At 40.0% G+C, this 25,886-nt stretch overlaps 1 protein-coding gene across 2 annotated transcripts in view; it reads right to left on the bottom strand.

Moving 5' to 3' along the window:
• Window positions 1-851: 851 nt before the first annotated feature.
• The window catches only part of LOC136375258 (SAM domain-containing protein SAMSN-1-like), a 34,818-nt gene continuing 9,783 nt past the window's right edge, over window positions 852-25,886 (bottom strand). Inside the window, exons 1-8 of one of the 2 annotated variants that reach the window (XM_066340660.1) lie at window positions 21,731-21,749; window positions 19,286-19,357; window positions 18,541-18,696; window positions 16,405-16,525; window positions 15,038-15,189; window positions 12,285-12,491; window positions 10,604-10,754; window positions 852-2,131 (exon numbers count right to left, since the gene is read on the bottom strand). In XM_066340660.1, coding sequence (XP_066196757.1) covers window positions 1,926-2,131; window positions 10,604-10,754; window positions 12,285-12,491; window positions 15,038-15,189; window positions 16,405-16,525; window positions 18,541-18,612 — 909 coding nt within the window. In that variant the 5' untranslated portion in view covers window positions 18,613-18,696; window positions 19,286-19,357; window positions 21,731-21,749 and the 3' untranslated portion in view covers window positions 852-1,925. Of the gene's footprint in view, window positions 2,132-10,603; window positions 10,755-12,284; window positions 12,492-15,037; window positions 15,190-16,404; window positions 16,526-18,540; window positions 18,697-19,285; window positions 19,358-21,730; window positions 21,750-25,886 lie in introns of those variants that run through there. The other variant, XM_066340659.1, reaches the window with a different exon arrangement.

The raw sequence follows: 25,886 nt of genomic DNA on the forward strand, positions 1-25,886 counted from the left end.
CCTCTGCCACAAAAGCCAAAAGATAAACCCCTCTGAGAGGAATTCCAGCTGAATTGAGTCCTTTTCTAGAATGAGGAGATGATAAAAGCCAATTCAAACCCATTCTTCTAGAAGTTAACTCATATTAAGTAATGTCAGTACTGCATGTCAGGATACACCACTGACAGGAAAAGCATTAAGAAACAAATATAGCTGTTTGATACGAGCTCTCACATCCTTCATCCCTCCAAGGGTTCTGCCTCTCCACCACGCCTGGCAGTGTGGGCTCATTGCTGCTAAACAATGACATTTGTTGCTCTTCTGAAAAGTAAGTTAAAACCAGAAGCAAATCATAGTAGCTCCCTTTCTGGTGTATTTTTTCTTTTCTAAATAGAGTTTATTTATTCCAACTCTTTGAAAGCTTGTTAATGGAGTTTTCTAAAATTGCAATTTTTATACTACAGCCTTCAAAGCAGATTTGTGTATTAGGAGTCTGACAGCAGTAGTCTTTTTAGAAGTCATGAAAAATACAGAAAACACATTGAGGGAAAGAAAAAGAAAGGGAGAAAAGATTTCCATTTGTTTATAGCTTCTTCAGAAATACACTTTTTGGGGTGGAACTTTTTGAGTTTCATCTCTTCTGAAGGTGATTTTCTTTCAGGTTGTCAGCAATATGTGGAAGCTTTTTAACATAAATGCAAAATGCCTTCAATTATAAAAATCCTGCGACTAATGACTGAGCAAAAAGTCTCTCTACTGATTGATACACAGATTCTTATGGATGCTAAAGATGCTCAGTGGAATTACCATTTACTGTGTTAGTCTTAGAAGAGAGCAGTGTGTGAAATGCAATGACCACATTAAAAATCAAGTATTTTTAAAGCGCTTAAACACATGATTCTGTTTATTATTGAAAGGAATTACTCTAAAATAAAACAGGCTGTTCAAATGTGTATTCCAGTGTGAAATAAACTGGGAAAAAGACAATAAAATCTCATGTGAAAGACAGGGAGGTACAATAACCATGTTAGCTTCCCAGTTCTGTGTACAAACAAATACTCTAGAAACAAACTTCACACCACACACAAAAGGCAGTATCTTCACGAAACGGTATCATAAAAAACCATAGCACTGATCATAAAAAAACATAGCACTGATCCTGATGGGGTTTTTTCCCCGAGTTTGAGTTCTCTGTATAATGCTTGGGACAAACGAGGATGGGTGTGAAAAGAACCATAAAAAAAATGCCACTGCAGAAAGCCATTTGGATGGCTCAGTTTTATGACAAGGTGAGGACCACAGAGAGCTGAATTCAGATCCACCCTGCGGTTCTCTCGTGCCTCCAGGAAAGAGTACAGGAAATAACAGTATGCTTTAGAGCTCATTTTGGAGGCAAGTGGAGTGAAACAGCTTTAATATGAGTGAGAATCGGCTTGGTGCTTTTCAAAGTAGCATGTGACAGTATCCACCTTTTTATCATGATGATATATCAATGAAAATCAATTATGTACACAAATCAGCAAAACACAGTTGAAAATAGAGACAGTGTGATTAATCCACATATTTTTAAAATAAGTATATACAATATTTACATTCTGGACAGTTCCAGAAATTAATTTCTCCAGATTATGAACCACTACCTAAAAAAAAAAAAATCTTTTACTATTATAGAAAATGCATTTGCTGTACAAATATTTATAAATATTTTTATATAAACCTTTTGGGGGGAATACCCGTGGATTCATTGAAAAGAAAAACATGAGAAATTCTTATTATCGACTAACATTTCGCTATCAAGTGTTCACATATGAAACAGTTTAGAGCATCATGAATCAGAAAGAAGTAGATTTTCAGTGTTAGAATATTTGGTGTTCTGCTTCTGTGCCGTCACACTGACCAATGTGATTGCATTTTCTGAAAACCTGCAGAAAAGCAGCAGGACCCAATCAGTTTGACTCACTGATCGTTATTGACTGCACCATGTCAGACAGGGCTTCTGGGTCTGCTTCTTCTTTACCATTATCTGAATTTTCTGATGAGATGTAACAGCCAGAATCTCTTGGACAGTCATTTAACTGGGATTTGTCAAAACTCTGGTGAAGGCTTAAGTTCTGCGTCTCCTGACCATCCTCACTCTTCTGCTGTTCTTCAACTGGGAAGAAAGAAAAAGGAGGAAAAAAAAAAAGTCAATACAAGTACCTTGGGAAAGAGCTGAGAGAGCAGCGTGACTTATCTTGAAGAACTTTGGAAACAGAGCTGGTAATCTACACACAACGACATCAATATCGTTTCTCCATCAGAAACAGAAACCTCAGCATCCGAGGGTTCAAAGTGTGATTACACAAGTGTGACAACATCTGAGCTGACATTGAGGTTTGTCTTTTCTCCTCTGGAGGTTTCTCAGAGGTGAATGCTGCAGGCTTTGGCCTGATCCTTGATGCTGAGGTCCTTCAGGCTGTGCACAGTGCAACAGTCACCGTGCCCACAGCAGAGAGGGAATTTTCCTCCTCCCTGCTCGTGTGTCCCACAGTGGGATACTGCATTACCCACAGAGCACGCTGTGCCTTGTTTATAGCACACTGCCCTACAGATCTGTGCCTTTTTGAGTGCAACCTCCAGCACCTGATGTGCTCTCTGCAGGCAGAGACCATGCCCTGGCCTTCAGAAGTGCCTGGCACAAAGATGTGATAACCAGCTTTTCTAAAGCGCTGAGCTTTACAGCAAGCAGGAGTGGGTGGCTGATGGAAACTTCCTAAGCTTAGCTTGATATCCACAAGGTTATTTTCCAAAACACAGAAACCTCAGAGGAAGCGAAGATGCCGAATTTCTGCTGTATGGTTTTTTGAACACTGCTCTAAAACTAAGTAGAAGCAAATTATCTTGCAAATAATTTGCCCTTTTTTTAGTAGCTGGTTGACTAATCTGTTCAAATTCAAAAATCTGGAGCTCAGTAGCAGTATCAACAGACCTCTCAAGAAAAGCTCAACAAGACAGGACATATCAGTATATATTGACTCTTACATGTGCTAGTTTTAAATTTCCTCTTCCTGTTCTCTGGCTGTGACGTACATGTTTACTCACAGTAAATTTCTTAAGAAAATGAACTGTAAGATATAAATCTTTCCATTTCCTACGTTTTTTCTTGTGCTGTTTCAACCTCCTGTAGCTGGAGTTTTACTTCAAACTGTGGCTGGATTTCTGAACAAAGTAGAGGGGACACATCTCAGAGGAAACAGATGGTTTTGCTCATAATTTTAGCCCTTCAGAAAAATGGTACCTTTTTGCTTTTGCAAAGCAAGTTCCCTTCTTCCACTTGATTTGTTACTCTTTGGTTAAACAATCACTTCTGGATCTTTAGTCATATTTAAACTGTCTCAATTCAAGTTCAGGCAGAATGGAAGTCCAAAGATATGAAGGATTTCATGCTGTGTCAAAATCTAAATCTATTTTAGTTCCTCGAATTTTAAAATTTCCACAAAGAACATTTGTACTGACTTTTATTTCAATTGTTGGAAATTATAACATTTGGTAAAATAGGGAAGATTTTAAATTTTACCTTTTTTTTCTATCTTGCATGGAATAACACAGAATAAATTAGAAATGAAAGAATGAAAATTTTCACTTTTTTAGACTGAAATGGAACAATGAGAGAGTTTCTTTGGAGACCATTTTTCATTGTGTGAGATTTCAACCAGCTTATTTCACAAAGCATTTTGGTTTATTGAGAAACATTTTGAGGTCTTCCTCCATATTGATGGAAGTCTTATAGATTTGTTTGGCCTGATTAAATCTGCTTAATATCTTCTAACTTCCAATTGCTAATAAATTGAAAAACTAAGATGATTTTTTTAAAATAATCCAAAGTCTCAACTTAGTTATTTTTTCAGTAAAGTCTGAGGGTACAGGCATAACCTGGTGTATTTAGAAGAATAATAAAAAAATGACTTTAAATATTTTCCAAGGAGTAAAAAGTTCCACCTTGTTCCCAAATAAATTAATGGTTAATTGCGCTTGCGTGAAAGAGTACACGTCGCAGCAGATTTAATTGATATCTGTAACTGTTTTATCTCCTTCTCACTTTACAGAACACAGTTTGTCATGTCAAATGTTATCTCTCTCTCTCTTTGCAAGGAAAATATTTGATCGTGTAGGGTGCAATTGATTTCTGATTGAAGTCGGGGAGGAATTACAAAGGTGAAGGTATTCCCGCAGCGACTGAAGGAGTCCAGCACAAATAATAACCCCAGCAAAGCTTTGCCCTGAGTGTGTCTCCAGCTCCTTGCAGCATCATTCCACCAGGGCAAAGGGAAGCTTTGGGAGTCTTGTGCAGCACTGGGAGCCCTCCTGCCCTGCTGCCTCCTCCGTAATCCCCTCGGCTGCATAATGCTGCCTTTTCATCCCCGCATCATCTGCTGCCCTGGCCAGCACTGACCTAAAAAGTGTTAATCCTGTTTACATCCTCAAGGTCAGAGAGGAGCCCCCCATCCACTTTGTTTGTTTTACAATGGAAAGAAGACCGAGGAACCAGTGGATTAAAAGGAAAATGCCGTCTCAGTCACTGTATTAGTGCCTCGTGACTCGGTTGTCTAGATAATCTGAGCAGTTCCTTTGTGAACAACAGATCCTAATTTTTTTTTTTTTATCAACTTTTTTATATTTCCCTGCTGTGTTTCAGGGAAAAATGCACAGACAAGCTTGGAACTGAGAATTTTTTTTTTTAACCTGAATTTAGATCAATTAGGAAAATGAGAAATTTAGAAGACATAGATATATGTAAAATGTCTTGTACAACTAGTTGAATTTTCTTACATAAACGGAAAACTGAAAATATCCAGGTGTTTGAGACAGTAAAAGTTTTATATTTTCTGTTTTTCATTCTAAGCAGAAAAAGGAGGAAGAACACCCCTCCCCCTCCATTTTTATAACGAAAAGACTGAAAGCAAACTTTGGTGCCTTTTTTTTCTCTTCAAAGCAGTCTTAAATATTATGCAGTAACTACTAAACCACTTGAACAGGATGCTGAGTATTATAAAAACACATAGCATGCAATTTGAGAAGTTGCTTCATGAGAAAAACAACTTTTGCTCTTTCTTTTTTTTTTTTTTTTTTAAGCTTTTGGCTCTTCTGTTCCATTCTGCTTAAGTCCTTTCTCTAACATATACATGCTCAAGTTCTACATCAGGAAAGGTAGGTTTGCTGCCTTAATCTTTTGGACATCAGAAGAAAGCCACGGTGCACAGAAAGCAGGAATTGATAAAATTAAACTGCCGTTAGATGTTGCGGAATCATCAGAAATAACTATCTTATCAACAAATGGAAGTCCTATCATTTTTCTACAGTGAAGCAGTTTCACACAAGATAAATGGCTCTCAGTCACTGTTGTCTATGATATGGCCAGAAGAGCCCAAGATATGCATCATTTTGACACATATATTCCAGTACTCCTTTAGACAGTGGGATTATATTCAGACTTCTGAAAAAAATGTGAGGCCTTTAGCCTTGGTAAGAGATGTGTGATGCATCCTTTATCTTCCTCACTATTTAGACCTTTAAAATGAGTTTTTGTTATTCAATGACTTAGATGAGCATGACACACACACAAGGTTAGATTTCTTTTTTCGTTCACCAGCGCTTTTCCCCTTTCTAATGAGGTTAAAGTCCTGATTAGAGAAGCACTTTAATCTTGGGTTTAAGGGAATTCTACTCAAGAATGCACAGAGGTCACTCTGACACTTGTGCAGTTATGTCAGTTTAAACTAGATGAGTGGCAGGAGGCTTGGATTTTGTCTTGGACAAAAAAAAAGATCACCCAAGAGCAAACCAAACCTCATGAGTGTGCTGTCTGAGTTTTCCTTTGAGAGTTGTGTCCAGGAGAACGAGGCAGGAGCACTGTGCTTTAGGCTGAATGACTCGCCTGCCCTCCTGGGTGGTGCCCTACTCAGCAGCACCTTTCAATAGCTGAAGAATCAAAGCCACAGAACTTTGGAGATCTGGATGACCTCTGGAGATCACCTGGTCCAACCCCCCTGCTGAGGCAGGTGACACAGGAACGTGTCCAAGTGGGTTTGGAGTGTTTGGAGACTCCACACTCCCTGGGCAGCTGTTCCAGTGCTCTGCCACCCTCAGTGTAAAGTTCTTCATGTTGAGATGAAACTTCTTGTGTTTTAGTTGATGGCCATTGCTCCTCGCCCTGTCACTGGGCCCCAAGTGGGTTTTGGAGGATGAAGGCAGACCTCCTGCGTATGTACACAGGCTGTGTGTCACCTGTGCCACTTAGACCATCTAAATGTGAAAATGAAATGAGAATTCGCAAAGCATCCAACTCAGAAAGGATCATATTGGAGCAGTAAAGGGCAGGAATTCTTGGAAAAGCCGCAGAGAAACCTGAAGTGGTTTGTGCAATACTTCGGGCGTTCAAAAGATCAAATATTTTGGGGATATTTACAGATGCACAACTTGAAATATTGCATTCACTCATTGAGTGGCATAGCTTTTGTGGGAGGGAAAAGTTGTTGAACTGATGTGAGAACTTGTGAAAACAGAAATGAGAAGCTTCTCATTTTTTTTAATCTAAAATCTGGAAGCAAACAGATGTGCCTGAAAAAAAAAAAGGTGAAAAATACTAATGCTCATGGAAGGATGAGCTTCCTTGGGAAATCTGGCAATATTATGTTCAAGCCAATGAGTTGTGCCATGGTACAGAAGGGGAGATTGTCTTTGAGCACTATTTGACCTTGACAGGATACTGTGTGATCCCATGTATTGAAAGAGGCTGCCCAGTGTAAAATGGAACTCCTGGTGCCTGATTCTCATGTAAGGAATGTCACTGAGAACTGAAAGTCGTGTCCTTATCTATCTCCCACCTTGCTCTCCAAGAACAATAAATAAAGAATAAACCTTATTTGGTATTAGTAGTGGAATTTAAGGTATGATCTGCACTTAAATATGAAAAGTAAGCTAAGGAAATGGATTTGGGGAGATAAGTGTAAAATATTATCTCCCAAATTGCACATATTCACCTTTTGGGGTTTTTCCATAAAATGAACTGTATGCAGATATCCAATGAAGTCTATTTTTTTTTTTTTTAGCTCAGAATAGCTTTGGACTATTACTAATTACTAGTGGAAACTGGTGGATTTCAGGGATGAACCTCTTGATTTAAATCATCAATGTGAGAAGAGAATCAAGCCCATTTTGCACATACAAAAACATGTGTCCTGGGAAGCGGTCAAGAAAAGAAGTTCCAAACTTCTTTTATTACTTTATTCATTAACCATCCAGCAACTGCTTCACTTTAAAAATAGCATCTTACAAAAGCACAGACATCCATCTTCTGTCCAGAAGCCATCTGGGAGAAGAGTGGAAAGCTATTAAGAAATACTTTATGCAAAAGCCCTTTTTTGTCCTTACAGCCATGAATTCATGGAATCCAAGACTTTTACCCCGAATATATAGGTCTGACTAACTTGTAGAAAATCCAAAAAGATATCTGAGAAGGGTGGGAGAAGGTCATGAGGAGCTTACAAATCCTTACAGTTCTAGGATAGCCTTGCTTTATAAAGTACTTGAAGATAATGAATTTGGGTCTGGACTCCCAGGAAAGGGAGAAAGAAGATAGTGCAGTACTAGAAAGAAAAATCTTAAAAACCACTGTGTGGTAGCATTTTCTAAATAAAACTTACTTTTTTAAAGTCATGGTATAAGATAGGAAAAAAATTATTTTTTTCAAATTCATTCAGGTCTAAATCAAATGTAAGATTAAAAAAAGGTCACTGCCAAAAATTCTATATTTTGCATGGTTTTAAGTAGCATATAATGTGGAAACTGCTGCTGCAGGTCTTTTGGTTAGAAAACTCAATAAATGTTTATTCTGCAAAATGAATTATACACCATGAGTATGTGTCATGAAAAAAAATTACTTAGTACAACATACAATAAATGTCAAGAAAAAGCCAAGAAATGACAAAGAAATTAAAAGCCTTGTAAAAACTGCTGGACATCTCACAAGATCAGATTTTCTCATTAAAGAAATATGAAATCTTGTTTTAACTACATTTATAGGAGGGTCTAGGAAAATGAGGCTGTGTTCCAGCACACTTGGCTGTTCTGAGTAATAGCAGTGTCACAAAAACTCAGAAGCCCTTGTATTTCAACTCTGGGCCATACCTGACTCTCCAGCCATTAATCAAACACATGCTTCATGGAAACATGAATGGAATGCAGAGACATGGAACTCTTCCAAGCTCTGTGAGAAAGATGGGCCTAGAAGAGTAAATACAGTCTACGGCCTTAGCTTATTTTTTCATAAAGTTTGTTTTTAAAAAAGTGAAGTTTTTACCTGGAAAGTGCTGAAATTCTATCTAGAATTCTCTTGGCCAGTAAACTGATTGCATTATAGCTGTGGGTAATTATGCAGCTCACTTCTAAGCAATGCACAGAATCAATTTTAATTAAAAAATCATTTATGCTGGACCGAGCCATGCCCATTTAGGAAAAAAAAAATAAAATATTGACCCAGGAAAGTTCAGTCCAGATGCAGAATTCACTTTCACAGTAGCACCCAGCTCTTTCAACCCAATTTTCCAATCTGATTGACAGAAGAACAAAGAGGTCAAATGATTTGTACAACGTCAGACTCATGCAGAGCTTATCCCCAAGATCATCTTGACGCCCTGTCTCTTGTTATAACAACTTAACAGGGAGCTTCTATCCATTTTGGTCTTTAGTATCCTTCTTTCTGGAACAGGTTGTTCAGTTTTGTCCCCACCAGTCACGTGACAAATGCTCTGATCCCTTTGCAAGCAGACAAGGCAAGGATTCAAAAATCAAACTAGGACAGTGTTTACTCATGGCTTACCTTAAAATATACACCACTCTTACAAAATTTAACTAGACTTAAATGAATGCTTATAGCAGGCATGACACTCAAAGATGTTGTGGTTCTGGTCCTTGTGAGCATTCATAAATTCTGGGAAACTTATTTGACTGAATTTGAATACTGGTCAGATTTGCTGTACCTAGATAAATGTGAAACAAATACTCATTTCATCTTTTGAAATATGACTACAGTGTCGTCACTGATTCTGAAGCATGGACCACTTTATAAGATTTAATGTTATTATTCCCAGAGCTGTTACAAGAATTTGAACTATTAGGTTACCGTGCATATAACATCAGGAACACTGTTTTGCCTGGAAAAGGGACTTAATCCTATGCTGCTGATGTAGGAAGAATCCAATTTAGATAATAAAGGTGAATATATTCATTTTCAGTACATGGAATGTGTAAGGACCTTGTTAGGTTTGGTTCCTGCACAGGTGCATGTAGAACATTAAATGTTAAGAAACCTTCAGTACTGAAAGCTCTTTGCTCTGCTTTTTGCTGCCCAGCAAATATAAATAACAAACCATACTCCTCACCACTACGGAGCAGTTTGGCACTCGTGTGGTCTGTAGAAACCATCATGTTTCAGTATGGCTTTCACACTGGTGCAAAACTGCAAAATTACAATCTAGTTTTTTTTTTTTTTTTTTTACTGTTTTTTTCTGGTGTCAGATATGAGAAAACATTCACAATATAAGGTGCAGAAAGCGCAGCGAGGCTGGTTTGCCAAAAAAACCACACTATAATCAGTATATACATTTTCAGGTGGCTTCCTGGCAGATCCCTGCAATAAAACTTCTGCAAAATATAACCCCTTTTTCTTTCTGGATTCACTCCTTCAGTCGTTGCTTCTACATAGACAACCCTTCAAGAGCTCTTTTCAAACCTGTCATCTCAAAAAGCTATAGACCAGAAAGAACTTCTGAACCTGGAGGGCAAAGAAAACCTTTCTAATGCCACTCCAACATGTCTGCAAGAGCCTTTTTCTGGAAGCTGAATAAGAACAGGAACGACTTCATGTACAAATGGGATTCCAAAAAAAAAAAAAAAAAAAAAAAAAGCCCAAACATTCAGCCAAAAAAAGAAAACAGCCTACATACTGAGGAGATAATAAGTGGATGCCTGACAAAAATTGATATGTAACTATCCCAGGAAGATATTGTTTATCCTTCTCTCTCTTTCCTGTGCTTCTCAATTGGAGTATGCACCAATAGTAATGAAGAGAAAAACACCTCCTCTTTTGGCTGAGTGTCTAATTAAATAGCTGCTTAGCTGTAGTTCCTACAAAATTGACATGAATTATTTACAATTCAAAGTCAGACTGGAAATATGATTAAAATATGAGAAAAGTTTTTTCTGTTTTGTATCCTGCCTTCCCCACTCCCCACGAAAGGAACAAGAGAAGAAAACAAAATGGTGATCAATACACGTGCCCATACACACCCCATATGTTCAGCTCTTGGAAGCTCACCATAAACACGAGTTGGATTAATTTTGAGAGAAGAATGCAAACCAGCTATTAGTGTATGTTTTTCTTTTTTTTTTTACAATACTTTCCTACAAAATAAATTTTGGATAAGGATTTAAGTGTGGAATGAAGCAAGGGAAGAAAAAAGATTGTATTTATCTGCAGAATGTTTTAAAAAAATTAAAGAAAATTCTTTACCGGAGCTGTTTGAACTAAGCTCTCTTTTGGTTAAGATACCAGTAAATATACTCTTAATGAATCTTAAACACTTACTGTCACAATCCTGGAGATTTTCAATTGCTGATAACAATCTTGCCCTGTCTTCTGGGTTTGAAATATTTAATTCAATGAGGTGGCTTTCCTGTAGATCCTTTAAGTCCTCTAGAGTTTCGTAGCCATTCAGCAGGAGGGTTGAGGCATATTCCTATGAAAGGAAACAAGCAAATCCTCTCATGGAAACAAGCACTATGTTTAGTAGAGGAATAGGCACAGTTTCACCCAATTTCACTTTTTTTGTTTTGGCCAGGTTGAAATGGGCTCGGTTCTCCAGTCCAATTGACTGGAGAGGTGAAAAGCAAGAGGGAACAGGGGTAGAGATGCCTGGGAACCCTCCTGGCCATGGATCTGTGCCTGAACTCCACAGCACAGTCCAGCAGCAGAGAGGACCAAGGCAGAGCTCTGTCAGAAATTACTTAACCTGCAGAATGTCTGGACTTTTGTGAGTGTCTCCCATGCTGAGGCCCTCTGAGGAAAGGAGTGCTCTGCCTTTTCACAGGAGGAACCCCTCGATACAAGCAAGGGGAGAAGCAGAGGGAGCCCTCAGCTCTGCTGTGTCACACAAGGTCCCCCTTGAGCTGTGTCTCGACCCAGTACAAAGCTCTGTGCATGCTCCAGGGAAAGGAGTGTTTGCATCAGCAGCAAAGCAATTACCCTTATTAAAAATGTTACTTGTAAATCATGGCCTCATTACACTTGGACACTCAGTCAAGATCTCGGGTTGTGGAGAGGCACAACATGAGCACAGTGCAAAACCACTATTGCTCCCTAAAGACCACGAGAAAATAGCAACACAAATTCTCAGATTTGGTGCTGGAGCCAGGCTGCAGCCCTGTCCCTGAAATGTCCGCAGCCACACACCTCCTGGACTTAAGCACACAACTGCAGTCAGGCTGACCTGATAAAGTCACCAGTGTCCCTCTCTGAGTGGAGTCTCCTAGCCCAGCCACATTTTACATGATGGGGTAAAATGCAGTTCTGTAAGCCACTCGTGATGCCTTTCCTGGTCTTAAAAATTGAGAGCCAGACACAGTTAAGGGATAAGGGGGTTTTGCCTCAGTATTTTAATTGAGCTTTTTATTGGTGCACCACTTCACCAAAGTGCAATGTGCTGCAATGCACACACATGACAGATCATGTATACAGTTTATAGACCTCACAAATTAGCTTATTTTATTAGCAATAGCTACTAAAATATCTAACAAGGATGCCCCAATGAGTAGCTTGGATGAATGGTGTGATATTCCCCCATCTGTGGAATTCCCCCCTGGATGGGCCATATCTCTAGTTTATAGGATATGTTCTAGAGGAGCCCTTGGTTTCCCAAGATATTGTAGGGTTTTCTGGCCTCCTACTATGAGGCCTTTAGGATGTTTGGTCTCCTGGCCTAACAGAATACTAAGATTATGCTAAATTATCAGATTTAAGGAATTACAAGTATGCATGCTAAGAATACTGAAGCTACACAGAAGTTATATAAAGGGAACGTAAAATAAAAGACAAAAAATCATCTTGGCATCACATCAGATAAAAGACAGACATGAGGCTGCTTTGCTTTGCTTTGCTGACATAAAAACTGCTGAAACCTGCCTTTCTCCTCCTGCCTGTAAATGACATTCAAACCCCAGTGCACAGAAAGGGAACGTTTCAAACAGAGCTGGGAAATGCCTTGGCTGACCTGCAGGTGGACACATTCCAGGAGCTCTTGCAATGTTTTAGGCTTGTTCCTTTTGCTTCCTCTCTGTGGGTTCGTCTTTCTGGGCGCAGCTTCTTCTTCCAAGATAATATCCACATAAATGAACTTGAAATTTCCTACTTTGTTGTTCAGCATGCCTGTCCATATGCCCATGGGAGTCTTGCAGATGATGTCTATGATGTCTCCTTTCTGGAACAATAAAAAGGCACACCACTGCTTACACCTCTGGCTTGTTATATGTAGCTTTTCCTCTGTGGACCAAAACCAACACTTGTCAGCGTGAAGTAACTTTTTAAATTACCTAGATTTAGTGCCTTTGCTTTTATAAAATCCCAGGAAAATAATTATAGAAAGCGGAGCTAGTCCTTATCTCCAAACCTTTGCAAAGGAGAGGTGAGCATAAGCAGCCCCTTTCACTATTTTTGTGCTCCACTTGGTCCCTGAAAAGGGATAGGGTTTCATCAGCAATTAACTTTTGTCATGGGCAGTAGGCATAGTTTGGGCAAAAAGCAAGGGATTACTGTAAGGTTATTTTCAAAATATGTGCCATAGCATTCACAGAATGATCTTATTATCTAGCCTCTCAAGGGTCTTCAAAAACAGATAGCTGGTCTATGTGAAAGGTGGACTCCTACCCATTTTACAGTTAAAAATACTGGCTACATTTCTCAAAGATAATAAACTCCCCTAACACATACGAGTGTTTAAAAGGATGAAAACACAGCTCTTTCAAGAGGGCTTTTTGGTAAAGGTGTTCACAGCCACACTGTGGGAACCAAGGTCTCAGCTCAGGAAAAAGAGTCATTCTGAGTAATTCTTGTAGTAAAATGGCTCTGACAAAGTTATACACCCTACACAACTTGCTCCCAAGGACCTCAGAAATGAGCCCTCTCTTCTCGGCACATATCACAGAAAATTGTTGAAAGCCTTTGAAGGGTCATCCAACAAATGCCTACTTCATTTGGAGTTCTGTTACAAAGCTAGAAACAAAACTCAGTTTGTTAAGATGTATCCAGAGCTCCAAGACTTACATCTTTTCTGGTCTTGTCAAGACAACAAGTCAAGAGGTCACCCCATAGTTTTGGTACAAACCCAAGTACAAAACTGAGTGTGGGTTGGTGGCCTGGTTTAGTCAGAGCATAGGGCTCAGAGCTGTGAGCACACTTGAAATGGAAACTAAACCAACATTTATTTCAAGCTCTATAAGCACATGCTATTCTACAAATTCTTGCAGGCTCAGGGGCTTCAGATGTGGATGCAGGTCAGGATTAGGCAGTGGCTCCAAGCCAAGCTGCAGGTGCACCTGGAATTCAGATTCAGGGTACTGAAATTCTGTGTGATAAATATAGAGGATTTCAACCTTAAGTATTAGTTTGCAATTCCAAAATACACCACCCTAGTGACTAAAAAAGAAACCTGTATGAGCCAGCAGATATTGGCTATTTCAAGACCAGTTAAATAGTTGAAACAGTTTGACTGTATTGAACAAAATGCCCTAGATGTGGATGGAAGTAGAGGACAAGTGCTGAAGACTGCAAGTACCAGCAGAGTAACAGTTCTCATGTTGGCCAGAGAGGAGGAGAAGGAGTCTGTGTGAGATACAGGATTTGGCAAAAAGAAGCAGCTGTGAAGAAGAAAAGAGTCTGAAGGACTGGGTTTTTTAGTAATGCTCAACTGGGCCCCTGTTTGTTACTCCTCTTCCTCACACAGCCCACACACCTCTCGCCATGTCTGGGCTGAAGAATGTTCACAGTTCAAACACAGGCTTAAAGAAAAGTTTATTGGAAAGGCAAACTGTTTTTATTCAAGGAGATCAGTGACACTGAGCTTTGGATATATCCTAGTTGTGACTGGGAAAGCTTGGGGAGACAACTTCACTTTTTCTTACTCAAGACCATGTTTGTGGGAAGCAACACGTGTTTTGCTCTGAGGAAGGCTGGGGAATGTTGGGAGATGCCATGAAGAGGTTCCTACCTGGAATCTGTGCTTTAAAAAGCCTTTAGCAGCACTTGGCTTTGCAGCTTTGTCTGAGCTAAGTCCTTATAGAAGCATTCTGAAGCCAAATCAGCCTTGCTTTTAGTGTTCCACATGCTTAGTGGTTAAAAATTCATTATTAAGTGTATTATTTACATGTAAAAAATGGTCCCCCTGGCACTGTTAGTGGGAAAGAAGGAACCATGGTGATGCCTTAGGTTTTAGCGTTCATATTTTCAGATTCTGTACTGTCTAGGGGTGTAGTTCTGAGCTTCATACAAAGTGTTAGTAAGTTCTCTTCACAGAGTAGGGAGACAAAATAAATCCTTTCCTGCTGAAGATCAAGGACAACTTTCAGGCCCAGAAGCACAAACAACCGTGGGCTGAAGAGAGAAAACAAGAAGGATGAGACCTCACAACCTGAGGCTGTAACTGGACAATTAAACCCCAATATGCAAATGGACCAAAACTTATAAACATGTGAGACCTCGTGACCAATCAGCCATTTTGTGACCATTCTTAGTCCACCCTGGGTTTATCCCTGGTCAGGCTCTGCCCTGCCCAAGGTGGATCCTGGAGGCCTTTCAATGAATACCTACTTTAGCTCTGTCCACTCTCTCTTTCAGGTCAGTTTATCCCGGACGAATCCCCCAAAGCTGAATGGTCGCACTTAATACGAGGCTCAGAACTACATCTCTAGGCAGCCCAGTATCTGAAAATATTACAGCTAAGGCTCAAGGCATCCCTGGTGGCTGTCTTACCTTGATTTTCAGCGAGTCAGTGTCATAAGGGCTGGGGGTGAAGTCGGTGTGCACCTTGGCTCGGCCGCAGAAGGGGCCGTTGTAGGGCACCTCGTCCTCAAACCTCAGGCTGTCCCTGTTGCTGGTGCCATCGGAGCAGCTGGTCACCCCACCTGGGAGAGAGGCAGCTTGAGACACCCCTGCACCAAAATCCCAGACATGCAACTCTGCACAGCAGCCCAAAGGAAAGGGCTGGAAGCCACAGAACCAGAGATGGAGTGCGTTCTGTGTGGGTTTGACACGTTCCAGAATAACTACATTCCATAAAAATCATGCTACAAGAGGCAGAAGGAAATGGGTAGGAGATCTTTCATTAATATCTCCCCTAAAGTCATCTTTTTCTGGTGATCATACTAATAGACTACACATTTTATTTACAGACTTCTTGAAATATTACCTCTGCAGATTAATAAAATGTACCCTAAAAGTGCAATTTAGGGAATTAATTCTGCTGAACTTCTCCTGTTTATTCAGCGAAATGAAAACAAGTACTGTAGAAGTTATTTTATTTCATTCCAGAGCTAGCTGAAACATCAAAGGAACCTGCATTGCAGAGGGAAATTTTAATCTTATCAACATTTCTGCCTGTCATTTTATCCAAGTTGAGCAATAAAATATCAGCAGAGTAATTCAAGCAAATTTGAGCAAGCTCTGCAATATCCCATCCAAATATGTTTTTAGATAAGAGCAGCGGTGTGTTGGAAGTAAACTCCCATATACGATTTTCACAAATCACATCACAGAAAATGATCATAAAAATGGTTTTGTTCGAGGTGATTGCTTAAGTGCACAGTTCCATCTGGGGGCCAGATTAACTCTAAGTGCAAATGGTCCAGTCTGCACTCAGGGCTCGGGCAGTGCCTGCAGGGTGGCACAGCAGTGTCACCAGGGATAGCTGTGGCCTGCCACACAGCAAATATCCCCAGCAGAGCAACACCCAGAGAGGTGGAGGCACATTTCTCATCAGAGGGTCCTACTTCTGATGGAGGAGGGTTTTCACTGGGCTGTGTCTCTCATGTCCCAAAGCTGCCAGGTCATCCCTCAAAAACTTATGGCCTATATACCAGCAATATGTTTTACAATTCATGTTTTTTGGTGTTTTTTTTGTCTTCAGTTAGTATTTCCACTCTTAAAAACACTTGACTTATTTCTGGGTAGATGCGTATCTACCCTAGCTGCTACGCATTTAACCAAATTACACTTTTGTCTGCCAAAACGAAGAGCTCTCTACCATCACATTTTTGATCACCAGCTCTGACTCCACAGACATAAGCAATAACTGTATTGATCCAGTGACTGAATAAGAAGTGTAGGTGTCTTGTACTTACTAGATGAGCTCTGGCCACTGTTCAGACTATAGAGACTTTCCAAAGAGTCACTGGTTTTTAGGGAGACCTTCTCAGTGTGTGTTCCACCACCAGGATCACTGTCATCTTTTCCCTCTTCATTCTTTAACACACAAAAAAAGAAATGTTAACCCCCAAGAAATGTATTGTAGATAAATTTTGTTTGTTTTAAAGCATCGTTGGAGATAGCTGATCATTGCACTTTATTGAGAACTCCTTTGTGAGAGAAGGCCTTTTAGAAATTGATACTTGGTACTAACCGTGCCAAACAATCACCCCTAGTATTTTATGATCCTGGAGAAATTCCCTGTCTTGTTTCTGCCCCACTCACCTCACCCCATCCCTGCTCAGCCAGCTAAGCCAGGAAGATTGCAACACACCACGGCAGAGCTGAAAGCTCGCAACAGGAAATTTGTAGACAGCGTGATAAGATTTTGTCTGCTTGTCTCAGAAAAGGAAATACAAAGCCCAGCTCTGAAAGCAGGTGGTGAGGAGCTGGCTGACACAGCTGTGCTTTATACTTCTGAACTTCTGAAGGTGGTGGCTGCTTGGTGACAAGCTGGGGACAGCTTGCACGCACGTAGGGCACTGGTGTGTTCTCATCACGCTGCCCAACGTTCTCCCTGTCCTGCAAATCCAGTGCATTTCAGAATTAACAGGTACATGTTTCCCTCACAAAGTCTAATGGTGTATGAAATTGGCCCCTCGAGTTTATGCCCATAAATCACACCTCAGGAATCACAGCCTGTTCAAAACAATAAGATCCGTATTTCAGTCGCAGTTAAGTTAGAGACGATGTAACAGATAAATTAAATAGGGATGATCTTTCAAATGGAGGGATTTTTCAGCAGAATTCATCATGTTGCTAATGCATGTGATACCCTGATGCAACTGAAACTTCATTCAGCACACTGTATTTGGGGAAAAAATTAGTTTAGTTATTCACCAGTTAGGTGATGATGCAAAGATGCTAGTGCATGTGTGAAGTAGAGACCCATAGAGGTACAGATCAGGCAGAGCACTGAAATGAAGATTTAAACTGGTTTTCAACAAGAACTGTGCTTGTTACATCAGCCAGCAGCATTACAGATTTACCAGGAGGCTGATATTGATTGTCATCATCTCCTGCAGGAATGAAGATCATGCTACATGTGTGTCCAACCACATAATCCATTGAATTTCTGTCACGGGAATTGTTGCTTTAAATGTGCAGAAAGGAAATATAACAAACAAAATATAAAGACCGTAGATTACATTTTAGAAAAAAAAAAAAAAAAAAAAAAAAAAAAAAGAGAAAACTAAACTAATGAAATATGGATCATTGTCTTGGTCCTCCAGAAACTATTTGAAGATATCCTGTGAAAAATTATTTTCTACTTGCGAGATTCCTAATTTCTTTTCCTTACTTACTTGTTATTGACATGTGAGATAGGATGCAGACTAGCTACATTTTTTAGAATTGTTAAGTGTCACAAGTTTTTTCCTTATGTTTTTAAATTTGGGAACTTACTGACACAAAGTACTGAGAAAACAGGGCTTGCAGTATGCACAAGATTATGGTCTTTATGTTTAATAAAGACAGTTTCACTAAAAGAAGATACGATAAGGGAAAAGGTGACAAGGCAGATGAGTTGGAATTCTCTAGGATGCTGGCTGACCTTTACAAAATAGACTTCAGAAATAATAATTGTGTGGGGAGATGAACTCTTCTAATGAAGCCTTTTGTACAAACTGAGCATCAGACTGACATTGGGGTTCAACCAACACTCCCCTGAGTCCACATGAGGAGGGTTGTGTTGGTTTTTTTTTGTGCTCATACACACATGCTCATCCAAATGATGAAAAAGCAAATTTTGCTTTTTCCTTGATGAAAAAGCAAAATTAAATGATGTAAAACCCTTATGACTCTCTTACTGCGTGATTTGCGTGTACACTAAAGCGCACATGAAAGGACAGGAACATACCAAAAGCTGGCTTAATTCAGTATGTGTTGTTACCCTGATTTTATGGTTTGTCACAACTGAGGACAGTTGAAACGTGAACAGAAAAAAAAAGGCATGTAATATTTTTACTTCACATGTATTTCCAACAAACACAGGGCTCTTAGGCTGTATTTACCATCTCCTCGGAGAGTGTCTTGATGTATTTTTTACCCATCTTTTTCTTCATGGTAAGTGAAATGGCTCTCATCTTCTTACTCAGACTTCCTCCATTATTTGTTGCTTTGATTTGTACTGCTTCCCCAATGTCACTTATAGTCTCCAGCTCAGATATCTGTTTTGGAATCAAAAAGTAAGCAATAACTCACCACGAAAATAAAAGGCAGCATACTGAAGCAGGAATTGAGGAGAAATATTTAGGACACTAAAACAGTTAGCATGACAAAATTCATTTTCCTTGCAAACTGTGTACCTAAACAGGTTTGCAACACAATATTCTATGCATGAATGACAGAAAGAAAATATATTTTATGGTAGGTAATGTTTTTTCCCATTCTTTGTTGTCACTAATATCAATAAGAACTAAGGGAATTTTTGCAGAGGTCTTGAAAACAAAAGTGAGACATCTGTGGGTTACTTGTAAAGAGCTAGTTACTTTGGCCATGCACCAATGTGAAGTGTATTTTTTTTTTTTAAATTGTTTCTCTTTTCACATCAAAGTGCCAAAGTTTAGGTGTGATTCTCTTGTTTCTTTTGTCAAGGCCACAGCCTCTCAGACAGATGCAGGTACACAAGCCAAGTTCTCACCGCTGTAAAATTTACACAATAGATTCCCTTTTTTTTTTTTTTTAATTTTTTTTTCTTTTTTGGTAAGTGTTATGGGGAAGAGCACTGCAGAAATTTAAACTTTGTGTCCTACAGACCTCAGCTGAATCCTCTGCCTTCGATATTGAGTGGTGCCTGAAGCGGTCGAAGCTCCCAAAGCTGCTGGTGCGCTGTAAAAAAAAAGACAAAACTGGGCTCACTGCTGGGGTTTTGCTCTGCCCTGTTATTAAGACTTAAATAAAACTGTCAAGCCACCTGTTGGAATAAAAAAAAAATCCCTCCTGTATCTACATGAACTGCTACATCCATCTAGAAACAAAATACGAGGTGACTGCAGGGGGAAAAAATTGTGACACAGGCAGAAGTAGAAAAATAAGCAAGAGAAACAATACTGCTTCAAATCCTAATTAGGTAATGGATGTGATTACAAGGTCTTGTACATCTGTTTCACTGTATTTATGTGTATAAAGAGTCAGGCATTATTTGCAGGTAAGAACGACTTGTCTATAAGTTTCAGAAAACCCAAGTTGATTGCCTCTATCATAAATATGACACAAGCAACAGACTTGGTTTGGTGGCGTGAATTGTGGCAATTTATACAATGTATTTTCACAGCTGGGGAGACAATTTATGGTTCTTTACCATCAGGAATGAGCAAGGACTGCTGAGGATTATGAACGCATCGTGTACAAAATCCACACATTGAAGAGGGGGGTAAGGAACAGAAAAGCCAGGCAGGCTTCGTGCTTTTCTTCCCAATTTTCCAGTTAGAGTTTCTGATTTTTAAACATAAATGGGGACTATTTTCTGCCACACCACAGCTTTACTTGGCTTAGAAAAGCTGCATCACCTGAGCTGTGCATTAAGAGACAGGGGATGAATAGCTCTGATTTCCTTTTAGTTTTTACTCTTCCTGCACGTGGATAAATGGAAAGGAGGGAAGTGGCAGAGCAGATGTTGAGGACTGGGATCATACAGAAATACCTGTCAGACACCCTCAGGCAGAGCTGCCTGACACTACCATGGTGGCATAAAATTTGCCTTGATGTCAAATTGGGAGTCCCTTTAAGTGTGGCCCTAGAAACAGCCAGAATTTGGACATCTAGCCACCCTACAGTGTCTTTAAGAGCTTTTTTTTTACTTCTTCACCAATACTCACAGGTAAATCTAGAATGCTGCAGGTTTTTTAAATACTTCCCTCTTCCATACGAAATTAAAATTTTTAATGCAGTATGAGAGTTCTTGAGCAGGGTTCACTATTATATATGAGGCAATATAATCTCAATCTATTTTTGAGTATTCAAAATTCCCTCTGGAGGAAAAAAACCCACTGAACTAAAATAGGAACCCACGAAATAAATACATTCTGTCTGATTTAATAAGTGATTTCAGACGATCTGGACTACAGTTTTTCCTGTACTTATTCATCCTTTTGCCTTGCCTATGTGATTTCAGCCAAACTACTTCCCTGTTTGCTTTCTTCCCCCACCCCCAGGCGCATGACTCATATTTTCATCTCCTCTAGGTTTCTAAAGCACCCACTGTGCACTCTTCACCTGGCAGCTCCAGCTCCCTCTTTTTCCTGTCAGTCCAGGAATTTCACAAGCCTCAAAAGGCTTTCCCGTTACAGAGTTCTAATCTTCTCCACCAGGCAAGGATTGTCACGAGGCAGCCTCAGAAACAACAGAGGTAGAACATCCTTTGGGCAGCAAAAGAGGAGGAGCAGAGGATTTGTTTGGGGGCCAGTGCCTTTGGCTGCCTTCAGCTGCAGGCACATTTAATGCTGGACCTGCTTCCAAAGTTATGGAGAAATCCCTCCTTGATGTATTTCCCTCTTTTCCCAAACTTATTTATTAACTAGTTCTGCCACCTCCCCTTAAAAATTGAATGTGGACATAGCAGTGGGAGCCTGAGCAGAGTGAGACAGAAGAGAAAAGCCTACCCATATTTTGACTCCAAATTCTAAGCAGTGCAGTTTAAAAGAATGGTAACATCCTCTTGCTCCACCCCTCTCCACCCTCTCCCTGTATTTCTGGGCACATTTAACCTGAAAAATATTTCCAGCCAAAGGTTATTTGAAGAAACTGAACCAGATTTGTGAATATCTTTGGACAGCTATAATGATGCTTACTATTCACTGAGGGAAAAAAAAAAAAAAAAAAAAAGGACAAAAATCACACCGCTCTCCTCTTAATTGACTGTAAAATCTCTGTTGTCTAAACACTGTAGTTTGTTTGTTTGCTTTTACGTTGTGAAATTGAATATGACCATTTGAATTGTACATTTAATTTTGTCTAAAATTCCCATAAAGAGCTTCTCTATGAAGCAGATGAACAAGGGGTTAGCTCAATGGTATGATATAAAAACACAGCCATGAGGATTATGGTTCTATTAGACAGGATTAACACCTTTCACTAGCTCGTCAACCCAGCCAAATGTGCCCTGCAGCACAGAACAGGAGGGAGAAGGGAGCCTGGGATTCACAGCAATGCCAGGAAGAGAAAGTATAAAATTGTCTCAGCAACCTCTAAACATACACTGACCTTTCAGTTGCACTCCAACACTTCGATATGTCTGGTAGGAATAAGTGTATATTAAAGTGCAGATGTGCTGGAAGCAGTTTAAAAGGAACAAGAGGGGAAAACGTTGTTTAGTGTTGGTCTTACCTATAAACAGCTTGAGCACAGGGAAATCAGTCATTCTTGTTCTGACCCCTGAAACAACCTTATATCCTGCATGTGCAGGAGCCTTGGGCTATTTGCTAGTGTACTTCAGTGTTGCTTCATCCTTATTAAATATTAATAAGGGTTACAGGATGATTTCCAGTGTTCTAGATAATGGTCTTGCTGCACTGGAGAGCACTGAATAGGGCTGCTTCAGCACTTCTCTATACTAACTTTTTCCATTAAGTAATCAATAGGCACCACCTTTTAAAAATGTATCCAACCCCATTATACTGATAAGGAAAAGCAGATTTAGGAGCTGCTGGCTGCAAAGGGAATGGGACTATTACTTTCAGTAGTGTCAGTCACTGCATTAGTGTCAGGGAACACCTCCTCTGTGAAGATATGGACAGCCCTTATTTCCAGGTGAAGGGAAGCTTTTAAAGTAAATGCAAAGCTACTAAGAGAAAATACGCTATTGACTTTTGATACCAGGATTCAGCATCCTATAAAGTTAAGTGGTTTTTCTGGCTCAATTCATGCAAGAGTTACTCAGGGATATGTTAAGCAAATAGGAATTTGCTCAGTAAAATCTAATGGAGGTATGGGCACAGGGAGAACCAACTGTGTTTTCCCACACAAGGGCTGATCAAATAATTTCTATAAATCACTGCATTAACTTTCATCCCTTCCCATTCAGTACTCCAAACTAACATAATGGAAAATATCAAAGATGCTTGAAAGCCTTCTTCCATCTTCTCCTGTGTAATTTATTCCCTGAAATCCAGGAACTTTAAATCATGTTTTTAAAGGGATAAGTGCTACGTAATAGTTGCTTATTTTAATTTGGACAGTCTGCAGTTGATTGTCTGGTTTGTCTGTAAATAGCCTAGAATTTTGCCTAGAAAATAATATGGTATGATATGCAAATAGTAAGACAAACAACAGGTTCTCTAATCCATGTCTTTCTGTTATAAAACATCTTTCCCTTGAAGGACATATCACAGGAGAAGCAAGTTCTCATCTGTGACAAATTAGTCAGAGCTTCCCCGTGTCTAAAAACAACCTTTGAGCCAAAACTGACTGCAGTTTTCCTGCTAAATAATCATTATGGGAGATATTCATCCCATATTTTTCTCTGGACAATTCACACTGCTCAGCAATCTGGTCGCCTGCTGTCAGAAATTCTGGCCTATTATATTTTTTTGCTTCAAGTCCTATTCAAAATATCTTTTAAGTCCCACATGGGTCAAAGGCTTTGTACTGACCCTCTCACACAAGTAAATCTCTTCAAATTCCTCCATGCATTTTAATTTTTAGCTTCCATTCATCCTTAGACTGCCCAAACCTTGTAAGGTGTATAGAGGCAAACGTGGACACTGGAAGTAATAAAAAGGGAGCTCAGCATGTTGCTCAATTTCCTTGCCTGCCACAGACACTTGTCTTCTTCCCTCTTTTTTGAAAGCAGACACAGCAGCCCTCAAGAGAACAGCCTGTTCTTGCTGCTCTGATTGATGGAGATAAGTGGAGATCAGGATTTGATTCATTCATTCTAATTTCTGCTGGTTCTAGTCCTTCAGAAGGAGGAGAACACTCTGAGAATGAAAAAAGTTACCAAGTAGGGATGAATATTTCCACTCTGCTAGCTTATCTTATTGCATAGATGATATAAGAATTGTCTCCCATTTTCCCAGATGGCAAGATAGCGATTTATAGCTTTTTTGGATGTTCTGTGGAAAAAAAACCAACAAACAAACAAACAAAAAAAACCCCAAACACCACCAAAAAAAATACTGAATTTTGTGTTAAAAAAAATGAGGATTTGCATAAAAGATTAAGCAACTCTCCAAAGGGAAGGGAAGCAACAAAGGAGAACACATCATGACCTCTCTGCCACGGGGAATTTTTCCTATTTACACATTAGTTACACACACAGAACTTCTGACCACTAACCAACACATTAATATAACTTTATAGCCCACATGAAACACGGCCTAAACCTTCCACTTCACCAGTCAAAAGCAATAAAAAAAGATACAGCTTGTTCCTGCTAACTCAAATAGAGCAATCTACTGAAATGGCATTTTTAACTGGCTTAAAAATGACTCTATAAAAGACTGGTTGTTATCGTGGGCTGGTGTTCAGCAGCTGCATGGAGAGGGGGGAGAGAGGGGACCAAAGTGGACTTTGAGCAGAACTGCCACCACGCAGCCTCAGCTCAAACACCCTGATTTTAACAGTGGAAAACGATGGGAAAAACCAAGCTGAATTAAAAAAAAAAAAAAAAAAAAAAAGGAGTTAATCCTACTTAACACTCCTCCAGGTGAACAAACTGAACTCTCCAAAGTAAACACAGAGCAGCTGTTTTATCAGTGCCTCTAACTGGGACCAGCCTCCATCTCCCAAGCTTAAATCCCTGCTGACAGGAGTTCCCAAAAAGCCAGTCAAGAGTCACCACTGGAAAACCCAGTCTCCAAGGGGCACCCTGCCTTGGGCAGACACTGGGGCAGCTGAGAGCAAGGGCAGAGCTGCTGTTCCTCAGGTTAAACCAGGGTGGGATTGTTGGCAAAGGTCTGTAAAGTTTCCCCTGGACGTGCAGGATGTCTGAGCAAAGAGGCAGTTTGGTCTGGAAAAAGAATGCCATTAAACAACTTTGTGAGGGGCTAAATAAGGAAGCAATTTAGGAAACGCCAGTCTTAAAAGATTTGTGCAAGTGAGTATTGCAAAATGTGCAAAGGGGGGGAAGGGATCTGACTCCACTTTCTTTAAACGCACGTTGACCCTGAATTTTGAGCACCGTCGTTGCTGCCCAGTTGCTGCAGAGCAACTCTCAGTTCCCCGTGAGAAAAGTGCTCTTCTGGCAGTCTGTCCAATTCTGGGAGTGTGCACACAGGTATTTGCAATAATTATGTAATTAAGACTTTATTATTTATATGACATTTAATTAAAAGTGACTTTCAGTGGCACACAAAACCATGAAAAAGAAAATGACTTTAAAAGAAGGTTAAGGATGTGTGACAAACTCAGAGGAGCTATGAAAATGACAGTTAAGGATTTGGCATGATGTGCACTTCCACCTCCCCGCTATCCTTTTTTTACCCTTCATTTGCACAGGGGAAAAACACCGAGGGATGAGCCTTGACATCCACCCTCCACAAAAACCATCACTGCAGCAGAGGCGAGCGTTGCCTGAGTAAAGGCTGCTTAAACACTACGTGAACACTGAGGGCTTTGATCTTTAATCCCTTAAATACCAACATCTTTTCCTCTCCTGAAACTTCCTCCTCTTCAAACCAGCCGAGTTCACAGATGAATTCTCGCATTTTAAAACCAAATCACCTAGCAGCTTCAATTAAAGCCCTTTCCCTGCTTACTTATACAGCACAATTTTAATAACGCCGTGCCTTCTCTAGGTCCTGACCTTGCTGGGGTTTTGCTGGATTTCCTCTGGGGGGAGAAATTACTCACAAGTGTGTTTGCTTCAAGTGAAGACAAAAATTCATATGGCCAAAGGTTCAGTTTTACAGGGACCCCCACTCCTGGCCAGCACACCCACAAATGGGGCAACCAGCGTGCTCTGAGGAGATGAGAGTGTGGCTGTTCAGTGGAAGGTGTTCCTTCAAGTGACCTTCCCCATAAAAATAAGATTAAAAAAATAACCTCCAAGTCACGGTCGAGTCTGACCATCCCCAAAACTCGTTTGTTCTTTTTCTGAAGAGTAAGCAAACTTCAGAAAGCCCTTACAGGAGTTTTACTGCCCTGCTGCAGTCTTACCCTTGACAACAGGTAATGACCAACAATAAGCTAATTCTAAGAAACTTGGGGGAGGGGGGCAGAAAGAGAGTTCGTTTTTATTACTTTTAAATGAGTGTTTGATACATCATCTTGGTTCCCCTGATTAATGTTCGCAGCAAACTCAGCCATTGGAGTTGTAATGTTTCTGCAAGCTTCCCTACAGCAAAGCCCAGCCATTAATTCAGTGGCATATGTCAGCTCAGCAGAGCAAGGTCACTCTTCTCTTTCAAGGGGAACCTTT

The sequence above is a fragment of the Sylvia atricapilla genome, chromosome 2 (genome assembly GCF_009819655.1).
Source record: "Sylvia atricapilla isolate bSylAtr1 chromosome 2, bSylAtr1.pri, whole genome shotgun sequence".
NCBI classification, from domain to species: Eukaryota; Metazoa; Chordata; class Aves; order Passeriformes; family Sylviidae; genus Sylvia; species Sylvia atricapilla.